General features: G+C 26.9%; 1 protein-coding gene and 1 long non-coding RNA gene across 2 annotated transcripts; one reads left to right on the forward strand and one right to left on the reverse strand.

Moving 5' to 3' along the window:
- Nucleotides 1–622: 622 nt before the first annotated feature.
- On the reverse strand, nucleotides 623–1,475 carry LOC7468563 (agamous-like MADS-box protein AGL29). Its single transcript, XM_002313344.4, has one exon. The coding sequence runs from the start codon at nucleotides 1,407–1,409 to the stop codon at nucleotides 804–806; it is 606 nt and encodes a 201-aa protein (XP_002313380.1). The 5' UTR covers nucleotides 1,410–1,475; the 3' UTR covers nucleotides 623–803.
- A 5,358-nt stretch (nucleotides 1,476–6,833) lies between these two features.
- On the forward strand, nucleotides 6,834–7,641 carry LOC7481477 (uncharacterized). Its single transcript, XR_002983572.2, has 2 exons — nucleotides 6,834–7,117; nucleotides 7,205–7,641. It is a non-coding gene; the product is annotated as an uncharacterized LOC7481477 (long non-coding RNA).
- Nucleotides 7,642–12,242: the final 4,601 nt, after the last annotated feature.

Genomic DNA, 12,242 nt, shown 5'->3' on the forward strand with positions numbered 1-12,242 from the left:
GAAGTGCTACTAAGGTAAAAAATGGGTTAAGAGTGATTCAAGAAGCTTTTTTTATATATATTTTAAGAATTATATTAATTATTTAATCTCTTTCTTAATTTGGTAAAATGATGGTTGAACATATAAAAAAACATTTATATTCAAGACAATAAATTTCGTAGTTATAAATACATTTCTTTTAATGCATATAATTTTTTTTATTCCACCATAAAAATATTTTCTGACCAGTTTATATACATATGAATTAAGATACATGCATGCTCTACAATATCTATCTAATGTATTCAAAAGAATTTAATAAATTTCTCTTTGAACAGGGTTCAAGGTATGATCTTCCAAAAGTGAAGGAAGGGAGCAAACTTCAAGGCAATCCCTTGGATTTTTTTAAAAACCTATCTAAATATTTTGTCTGACAAAAATATTTTTAAAATATATATAATTATATTAAAGATTTTTTTCAAACTAAATATTTAGATAGAGAGTTCATGGTTTTACATAGAATTATATTAAATCTTTAGGTGAGTGTGAAGACACTATCCATTAATCACTGTAATTCACCTTAAAATTAATAATACACACAGTTATACATATATACACAACGCATCTGTATAAATAAATTTATTTTTATATATCTTTATCTGTAATCCAACAACCACACTTTGGCATAAACAAAATTAGATATATAAAACCAAATAAACAAAGCTTAAAACTAAACAAAATAAACAAAACAATAGATTTAAAAATCTTTGTAAACATAAACCCTAAAAAGGTAACAGGCCTTTTCAACAAAGTTGTTCAGAACTTCACACGCCCCAATTACTTCCATGAGAGGCAACGTTTGAATCATTTGCATGAGATGCTGACCGGTTGCCTACTTCTGGAGCATGTGAAGAGGATGCACCATTACTGCTGTCTTTCATCTTGCTGTGTAAGGTCATTCGTAAGCCTTCGAACTTCTTCTCCAATTCAATCAACTCTTGGAGGTTGAGCTCTTCGACTGGAGCATTCCACCAATCCCCTCTCTCATTACCTTGTATTTTATCCTTCAACTTGCTGCCTTTTTCCTTATCGTCATCCAACTGCTGTTGCATTTCATCATACTTTTGTGTTAGCTCTTCGATCCTCGCCCTCCTATACTCCTCCACAAGTTCGTGGGTGCCATCTGCGTTCGATGGATTCTCAAGAAAACGATCAAGCACATTTTCAATTGAAGGGTGGCCGAATGAAAACGGCTTACCACCAGGTGAAAAAACGAGGAATGCAGCTTCTGTCCCGGTTAAAGTGATAAGCTCGCTCAGTTTTTTGTAGATCCCGGATCTACGCTTTGAGAAAGTGACTAATCTATCATCTTCATTTACAATTCTCTTCATTTCCACCTTTTGCCTTCCTCTTGTTTTCTTGGCTTCCATAATGAAAAAAATAAGATGCAAGATAGAATATGTATGATGGCACTACTTGGCTGGAGAAAGGAGATGTAGGAAGAGAAATTTGAATGCAGTACTTTGCTGGAGAATGGAGATGTATATATAGGAAGGGAAACTTGAATGTGTTAAGTGTATGTATGGTAATATCGTGCGGGCCACCTTGAACGGGCCACCTTGAAGTATAAATTCTCATTAAGTGGTGGATAGAATTTTTTATAAATAACTTAAATACCCGATTAGATATTATAAGTGGTAGAGTGATTTTATTATCATTATCTATCGAGATTTAGTTCCATATCGCTTTGATTATTTCCCTTGAATCCCTCTATAAAGACGACACTGGATATATATATATATATATATATGATATTTTTTAATTAAAAATATATTAAAATAATTTTTTTTTTAATAAAATTATTTTTGATATTATCACATCAAAACTATCCAGAAATATCAATACTAAAACTATCAATTTAATATTTTTTAAATAAAAAAATATTTTAAAAAGCATTTATAACTATAAAAACAAAAACTCCTTATTATGTAATAAAGTTGTCATTTCAATTTAAATATATTTAATTGGAGTTATATAATTTTTAAATGGAGAAGGCTAATGATTACTCTTGGAACACATGTTAAGCATTATTTGATTACATATTTTATTCTTGCATTTTTTTAAATCAAGTTAATAAATAAATGAATCCTATATTATATGGCGACTTTTTTCAGTGTTTATAATATAAATTATGTTGCAGTATTGAAAACTAGATGTTGATTTTAAACTATAAATGACTGACTCTTGCCAATGTAATAATGGTGTGTATTGGCCACATTTAAAAAAAAAAAGATCATGGTATGTTCTTTGTTCTATTAATTTAGAAATGGCAATACATAGACACCTCATTGGTTTTTTATTTTTAATTATTGGTTGTCAGACTATAATATAAAATAATATTCTAAAGGTTCATCAGTGACTTTAATTTCTAGTCTCAAATAGTTTTTTTAATATAATATTAAAGTTTATAAAATTATATATTACCAACTCACCCATCATGTTAAGTTTTCTAGTTTATGTGCTTCTTTGATATAGATCAATTAGTCTTTTTGTTACTTTCCTCTAATTTGCATATTCCCTGATCTTTGGATCATATAGGATGATTCATTGTTTTAATTAATTGATCTTAATTAATCACAATTGTCTGTTGTTAAAGCCGTAAAAATTAATACGAGTTTTATATAATCGATCTTAATTGCGTTTGTCGGGTGTTAGAGTCGCAAAAAACAACCCGACATATTATTGTAAACGAGTGATCATTATCTTTTATATCATACCATTTATAAATTATATAATTTATAAATGACAAAAGCTAATGATTGTTCTTAGAACACATGTTGAACATTATTTGATTACATACATAAAAAATTTTATAGTGCTCAAGCTTTAATTATTGAATATTTACAGTATATAAAAAGATATACACAAAAAGAAAATAGAGAAAATCATATTTGATTTTGATAAAAAAAAAATTAGTAATCTATTTCATATTGAAAAAAATATTTTTGTAATTCTCTTCTTGTTTTTTTTTTTTGTTTATCTCTCTCTTAACAATTACATTTTAAACACCATAAAATTTCTCTACATATTAATCTTGTTTTTTCAATCAAGTTAATGAATGGAATAAAAATCCAACATTTATAGATGTTAACTAAAGATATTAAATGAATATTATATTATATGGAAACTTTTTAAGTGTTTATATATAATATAAATTATGCTGCAAAAAACAAAACTATATGTTGATTTAAACTATAAATGACTATTAACAAGTGTCATAATGACATTTGTTGGCCACATTTAAAAAACATTTATGGTTAGTTCTTTGTTCTCTTAATTTAGAAAGTACAGGTCATTTGTTATGCGTCCCTCATTCAAAACCAATTATATTTATTTCAATTAATTATAAATTGTTAAAAAAAACATTATAAAATTATATCCTTGAGGGTATCTAATTATGACTTAAATTCCCATGTTTAATAATTCCTTATCATAATATTAGAGTTTATAAAATATAGTATTACATAATATTAGAGTTTATAAAAGTATGTATTGGAGATTCACATGTTGAGTTAGATGTTTCTTTGATATAAAATAAATATTTTTTTTATTTTCCTCTAATTAGGATATTTTTATTTTATTAAGCTATCATTATTTTAAACGCTGCTTCTTATCATGGTAGGTATTAGAGTTATTGAGAATAATACAACATATTATAATATACAAGTAATAACTCTAATTATTGTTTTTATACAATCATGTATGGAAATTTGTTTAATAACATTGAAAATTTGTTTGTTCTTGATATGTATGTCTGAAATATATTTTCGGTAATGCGGTGTAGAGTGTTTTTATAAAAAAAATTTATTAATAATGTATTAAAATAATATTATATTTTTAAATTTTTATTTTTTATATCAACATATCAAAACTATCAAAAACATATCTAAAAATATATTAATCTGATTTTTTTCAAGTGAAAAAACAGTTCAAAAAAGAATTTTAAAAAACAAATTAAACAACAAAAAGAAATATTATTTAAATAACAATATCAAATATCAAATAAGTGCATGAGGTTAACTATTAACCTTAATCAGAGGTGTGCACAAACCAAACATTAATTACTTTACTCTATAACCATACATTGTATTTCTTTAACATTACAAATTAACTAAATAATGAAGTATTATTTACGAGAAATATTATACGAATGAATTTTTCATACACAATTATTATACAAACATATAAAACAATTATTTTTTATTGGAGGCAATCATATAAAATTCATGAAAACATATTTGACCACTTGTAGCTTGACACGTCAATCTGTATAGAAATTTAATTTGAAAACTTTGATTGTTTGTAAATCATTTGCCTTATTATTTTATATTCTATAGTGAGTATATGTAAATCTGCATTAACAAACTATAATTATGAAACTATAAATGATTAATTTAATATAATTGTTAACAGTTGAAGAGATAGAATTTAAACATTGTAAATCAACTGAATAAAGGAATACATACAATGTATATGGAGATAAACGTGTTTTCATAAATAGTAACTAAAATGACTATACATCTCAAAAAAAAAAAAAAAAGAGCATGATTAAGAGGCTGAACAGTATAAATTATAAGCATTATATTATAAATTAACTAAATAAGAATTGGTTTGCATACAATACTTTTGGGATTGGATCATCCTCTGATGTTTCTCTGAACATGATCTGTAATTTGTGGATTAAGTCATGAACGATATCTCTTATTCTAATGATTTTGGAATAAGAGTCTATATAATTGCATTATAAAATATTTATAGCCTACAGGATCCATTTGTTTTGTTTAAAATATTTATAGAAAATATTTTTTATATTTTCTTGTGTTTGTTTTCAAAAATATTTTTATATGTTTGTTTTCTATAAAATATTTTATAATAGGAAAACTTGTCAATAAAAAATATTTTAAAATCAACCTTAAAACTTAATTAGTTTATTTGTTGGAAAAGATTTTCAATTTATGAAGTTTTATAAAATATTTTATGAATAGTAATTCACTTATAATAATAACATTCAACTATATCAACCATCATTTTTTTCTTATCATTATCTCTTTTACTACCATCACCTTCAATACCACTACCGCTATCTCTATTTTCAACTCAGTGGCGGAGCCACGTAAGAGCAAAAGGGGGCAATTGCTCCTTTAATTTTTTTTTATATTATAATATTAATATAATAATATGGTGAGGGGTTGATACATGCAGTTATTATTTTTGACTTGTGTCTTAAAATGATAAATAATATATATAATATATCTGCAGCACCCAACTCATTTCTTATTTTCCCAAACTTTTTCCTTTTCTTTTCTTTTATTCCGCTAACTATTCAAGAGCTTTTTTACTCTTTTTTTTAGCTCCTCTCTTCCTTATACAAATTGTTTTTCAAGTACAATCAAGCATAATTTTTTTTATTTTTTTTATTTGTTTCATTATTTAATTTTAGTTTTATTCTTTTATAATTAACTATTGAAAATATTAGGGTTTATAATAATTTAGAGGTTTTGATATATATAATATTTTGAATCAATTAAAGATAAAGGGTAGTGGATTGGACTGCAAGATTTTGAACAATAGGCATTGATTTGATTGTTTTGAATTAATTAAAGGTTATATCATTTCCAATTGAATTGGTTATGATATGGAACTAAATTTTTTCACGAGATCAACAAGCAAACATTTAAATTGTTGTCAGCAAGTGAAGATTGATATTTGTAGAATTAAATTTTTTTTAGCTTGAGATTGGTTTTTTTATGATGTTAATTTTCTTATGTCTTCCTATAAAATAATCAGGACAGATGATTAAATAATTCATATTTTATTTGTTTTTTTTTCTCTTTTTCGTTTTCGTCAGACAATTTGTGTTTTGCTGGATAAGAATTAACAAGTGTGTGCAAGCCTGATTTTAATCAGTGCATGTTGGTTTTTTCTTAAAAAAAAGAAGAAAAAAATAATTTTTTTGTTTTTAAAAATGATTTGTCATAATAAATTTAGACTATCAATCCAGATCCATATCCATGCATTATGTACATCATGCTACATGTTAATGGGGTGTGAAATGGATTTTGATGAATTGATGTGTAATTTACTATGAATTTCTTACGAAAGATTTACAATTATTACGTAACTCAACTTAATTTTATTATTATGAAAACTCAAAGATAACAATTCTAATGTAAGTTTTTTCATTTTAAAAGTATTTTTAAATTAATTTTGCTTTATATGAGTTAGTATATTTGTTTTGAATTGATTTCTAATACATGTCTACATAATATAGTATTTATTAATAATTTGTCATCTCATTTAAAAACCTCTGGCTCCGCCACTGTTTCAACTCATGAAGTTTTGTAAAATATTTTATGAATAGTAATTTATTTATAATAATAATATCCGACTATTTCAACCATCACTTAATTTCTTCTTATCATCACCTTCTCTGCTATCACTACCATCATCTTCAATACCACTACCGCTATCTCACAACTACCATGATTATCTCACTATCTTCTCTTACACCACCATTACCATCTCATTATAACTATTATTGCCTCACCACCATTCTTTTCTCCATCATCACTTACTTTCTTTTCTATTATTACCATTGAAAAATATTTCACATGTAAAATATTTTATAAAAAAAATCTTATATATAATGTAAAATATTTAAGCAAAACAAAAAACAAAATAAAATCATAGTTCACAGGGCAACAATAGGATGACAATGAATTAGAGAAAGCCCAATCCACCACTTTTTAAATTAGTAAAAACAGAACCCCCAGAGCGTTTGAGTAAACCAGAGAAAGTCCACAAAGCCCATTATCACCCTCCAAAAAAAAAAAAAAAACACTCCCAAGTCTCAATGCATCTCCGTTACCGGAGAGCAGCTCGCCCGCTCAAATTCTCTAGGTTAGTCCCTTTCTTTGATTTATCTCTCTCTCTCTCTCTGTTCTCTAATGGACTATGATTTCAACAAATACACAGCTCTCTCTCTTTCTCAGAATAGAAATTAAATAAAATCGGCGAAAACGTGAAAGAATGGCTGAGAAATTGGCTCCAGAGAAGCGCCACAGCTTCGTCCGTGAAGGTCTGCACCTCTAATTCTCCCTTTCTATTTAAATTATATTCTTTCTGATTTCTGATATTTGTGCGTGTGCGATTCTTGTTTGTTTAGATAAAACTGTATTTGAGTGGGATCAAACCCTCGAAGAGGTGAATATTTACATAAATTTACCGCCAAATGTTCACTCTAAGCAGTTTTACTGCAAGATTCAGTCCAAACATGCCTTCATTAGCATGTCAAGAAATCCTGACGATCTTCTGGTAAACGGCACGAGTATTTGTGTTTCTCCCTTCAGTCCTGAGACTTTAATTAGCCTACCAGTCTTGTAGCAATATTTGTAATAAGCGGATGTGCTCAGTTTGTTTCTTGCTTTTGCAACTGTAAAGTGTAAATCAAAGTGTTTTTTTTTTGCGATCTTTCTCCCAGTGTGCCTGATCGCTATAGTTAAAAATCCCATGTCTCTCTTTTTTTGGGCTACAGAAGCAAATTTACGTACCCAAACCAGTCTTAACAAGTTTATTAAGTGATGGATGAATTATTTCTAGAAATTCTTTTAACCCATGTCATGCATAATATATTGTATGCAGGGGCGGAAGCAAGGGGGAACAAGCAGGGGCCCGGGCCCCCCCTGCAATACTTGCCCCTGCAATATTTTTTTTTTTTTTTTCTGTATTAGGTAATTAAATAAGAGGAAGTGTTATATTTTTTATTTTAAAAAGGTGGTCCTCCTAAATTAAGTGTGATTTTATTTTTGATTTTCTTTGAATTTACTCTTGACCTACATGGAAAAGAAAAAAAATATAAAGGCATTATTTTATGAAATAAAAAACAAAGCCACCAATTTACCCTAATATAAATCCTGCAGCCAATCAAAAACATAAATCGCGAGTAAATATTTTCTACAAAAAATTGAAGCAGAGCTACTAATTAATTTATCTTTCATCAAACAAAATAAGGTAATTTAAATTTAAAATATATTTTTGTTTTGTTTTGAGATGTTTGTTAATAATTTGATGAGGTTTTTTTAATAATTCTATCATTTTTGCTCTTTTTTTTCTTAGATCTGCTAGTTCTATCAATTGTTTTTTGAATTCTTGTTATATTGATTTTTTTTTAATTAATTAGATATATTTTATTGGTTTGTTTTGATTATACTTGGATTTTTTTTATGTTTTGTTTTTAGCAGAACCGCTAAAATTATCAATTTTTTCTTACAATATATGTTTTGATTTTAGGTTGAACCATGAACAAAATAAGAAGAATTAATTTTTTTTTCAAAAAAAAAAGAAAAAATATTGATAACTCACAGCCTACTGAACGAGCTTTTTCAGCGATGAAGATTGTTAAAACAAGACTTCGTAATCGGATGGAGGATGATTTTCTTGCAAATTATTTGATTGTCTATATAGAAAAAAAATTGCTAAAAGATTCACAATTGATATGATAATCGATGAATTCTATTATATGAAAGAACGACGAGCACAATTAAAATAAATATGTAAGAATCATTCTTTATTATTTTTTGCTTTATTTCAAAGTTTATCAAACATAAATAATGTTTTGTTTTAGCTAATGATTCTTATATACTTTGTATGTTTATATTTGATAGGTATAAAGACCAACAACATTAAAGTGATGGATATATTATGAAGATGAAATTAACTTCATTGCTTTGACTCAATTTGGTATTGCTCCAAACCTTTTACCTTATACAAAGGTTATTATATATTTGTAGTAAGTTATTTGAATAAAACTAAATTATGTAGGTTTTGTTTTACAACTCATGTATAATAAATTAAAATAAATATTATATCTTATTATATTAATTTTGCCCCCCCTAACAAATAATCCTAGCTCCGCCCCTGATTGTATGAATATTAATCCAGACCCAGGATATCCAACATAACCTTAGAAGTGTTAGGTTCAACTCATACACTGAACTCAGAAGAAGTTGAGTTTAACTTGTAATTGCATAAAAAAATGATCAGGATAGACGCTCCATAGCCCAACATGAAGTGGTGTGATCGCATCTTTGACCTAACAGGGAATTGGACGCGAACACCCTATAGCTCAACATGGAGTTGGGCAGAATATATTCTTGGCTGAACATGAGATTGGACGTGGGCGCGTCCTGATTCAGGATAAGTTTGGACACAGACATGTCCTAATCTATTGTTGAGTTGAGCGGGAACGCATCGCGATCCAATCTAGAGTTGCGCGCAATCATGCCATTACTCAACACGAAATTCAACACAAACAAAATACACAATAATTTTGAGTTGTGATTTTCGTAGAACTCAAGCCAGCCTGGGTTGAAGCAAGAGGAATTGACAGCGGCTATGTTGCGTAACACGTGGATTCGTTGGGAAGGCATTAATTAATCAAGAATGAAGATACTAGCATGCAAGTGAATCGGAAATTAGGCTGGCTTCTTTTTTTATGGAAGAACAGAAGAGATGAGCTACCTCTATCTTGAATAAAATGTTCCTTTAAGCAATTGAGTTCTTGGGCATCAACTGGCTTTGATTAATATGCCAAATGCTTTTCAACTTGATGGTTTATTTATGGTTTTTTATTTAAAAATAAATTGAAATATTTTTTTTATTTTTTTTATATCAACATATTATAACTATTCAAAAACATAAACAAGTAATTAAATTTGACTAAATCTCTATTTAGACGGCACTAATAAAAAAACAGCAGTTTTAAGCACACAGTGGCCTCATACTGTTAGATTGATTTATATATATATATATATATATATATAAATGTTATTGCAAAATGGATCAGAAAGTAGACAAAAGGTAAACTGCATCGGCTTTTTTTTCCCTTCTAATGTCCGTAGCCTTTAGGTAATCGAATTCGCACGAATTGTTGTTTGCTGCTTTATGGTTTTGACGCGCTCACCATCTTTGACTTGCAACCATTTCCCACTAACTCAAAAGGCCACACGGTCCATTTTTAGTGGGCCGGAAATGCAGTGGAATCCGATTCAAAGGGAAAAGGTTATGATTCGGTGTGGACAGAACTAGTATATTCCTGAGCTTATGATAGCCATCGTGAGTGGAGATGTGTGTTTATTAATTATATACATGTTAAGTAATGGAGTAATGGATGGTTTGAAAAGTGTTCTGCTCAAGTGGTGGTAATTTCTTGTCGAAAGTTGGTCCGTGGGGGTGCATCGTTCGGAAACGTTCTCAAACCGTGTTTTATAAAAATTCAATTATTTTAGTTAAAAATTAATTTTTTTATATATTTTAAATTGTTTAGATATATTAATTTTAAAAAAATAAAAAATTATCATTTTAATATATTTTAATATAAAAATTATTTTAAAAAATATCCACAACCACACTATCTTATAAACACTTGTCTTAAAAAATGGCCTGCAACCGTTAAAACTCAAAAGGCATAGCGGAATAACGTGGTTGAAATGTTCATGTTTAACACGCGGGATATCCTTCTCTATCTATTGAAAGCATGCATGTAGGACATCCTTGAAGAATGGTAGAAGATTTATAATATTTTATAAATTATAAATCCAGTTTACTTAAATTATTTCTGGGATTCCAGTGGGTTAGATATACCTAGTTAAACTAATTTTCTATGTAAATATTATAAATATTAATGGGTTGAGTTTATATTATTAATTTTTATGAGTTTGTATTTAGAGACGGATCCATCTCATGGACTACAAATATCATAACACCCTAATTTTTATATTAAATTCTAGTTACTCCTTTCATTTAGTAAAGAAATAAATTATTTTTTATTACATTAAAAAAATCTAATAGAAAGCTGACTATAACTAATTTTGGAGCCGATTGACTACTTTGATAAAGTGTTTAAAAAAACAATTAAAATGAGTGTGTGAGTGGTGGTGTGTGTATCATTTTCCTTTTATATGTTATTTGGATTAGCCTATTCTCTTTTCTTACTCGTTAAGAGATTGTTTGATATTAAAATAATAATTAATTTTTAAAATGTTTTTTTATTTAAAAATATATTGAAATAGTATTTTTTTATTTTTTTAAATTATTATTAATATTAGCATATTAAAAATAATATAAAATCATCAAAAAAATTAATTAAAAATAAAAAATAATTAAAAAATACTTTTAAAATATAAAAATAAACAGAAATGATGTGTGGTCTCCCCCCTCTATTGTATCGACGACTAGAAGAGGGCTGAGCATGGATGGGTCAGTTTTTTATAGGCTTTCTCTTTCATTTAGGCACATGGCATTCACACTTCTCATTTGCCTAGGGAAAGGAAATTGCGTCTTTTAGGAAAATATGAATTTTATATCATTCAAATTAAAAACTTTCATGAAAAAGTTATATTATTAAATTAAAAAAGTTTTATATTAGATATATAATAAAAATCAAATTTATGATACTACTAAAATATGCATGCAAGAACTAAATTATCAATGAAAACTAATATTGTCAACTAAAAATGAAATTATATTAGATTTATAATAAAAATAAATAAATTTATGGTGCTAACTAAATATAAAAATATAAAATAATAATTTTAACCTTTTACATTACTAAATGGTGCTTGTATATAAGAGAAAAAAATTGTATTCTTCATGAATTTTCTTCATTTGAAAAAAAATGAAAAATTTGTAAAGAAAAGCAGTAAATAACCTCTAAAATATACTTTCCAAACCCATTAAAAAAATTTAAAACTAAAAAAATAATTTTCTAATGGCAGAATAAAACCATAATTTTTTTAAAAAAAATATGCATCAAGATTACAACTATCTTTCATAGGAAATAAAACCATAATTTACAATACTCATTTTAATATTTTGTATTTATTATTATCTAATGGCAGAATATCAATTTTAAAAGATGTACATGAATTGGATAATTTAGTCAAATCCTCTTCAAAAATCCTTTTGTACATTTAAATTAAAAATTATCATGAAAAAATTAAATTGTTAAATAAAAAAATATTTATATTAGATATATAATAAAAATTAAATTTGTGAAACTAAAAAAACATGCATGTAAAAATTAAATCATCATTAAAGAGTACTTATCTTGTTAACTAAAAAAGGAATATCTTTATATTAGATTTATAATAAAAACTAAATTTATGGCACCTATTAAATATAAGAAAAAATAACCTCGTTACTTA

The sequence above is a fragment of the Populus trichocarpa genome, chromosome 9, assembly GCF_000002775.5.
Source record: "Populus trichocarpa isolate Nisqually-1 chromosome 9, P.trichocarpa_v4.1, whole genome shotgun sequence".
Classification (NCBI taxonomy): Eukaryota; Viridiplantae; Streptophyta; class Magnoliopsida; order Malpighiales; family Salicaceae; genus Populus; species Populus trichocarpa.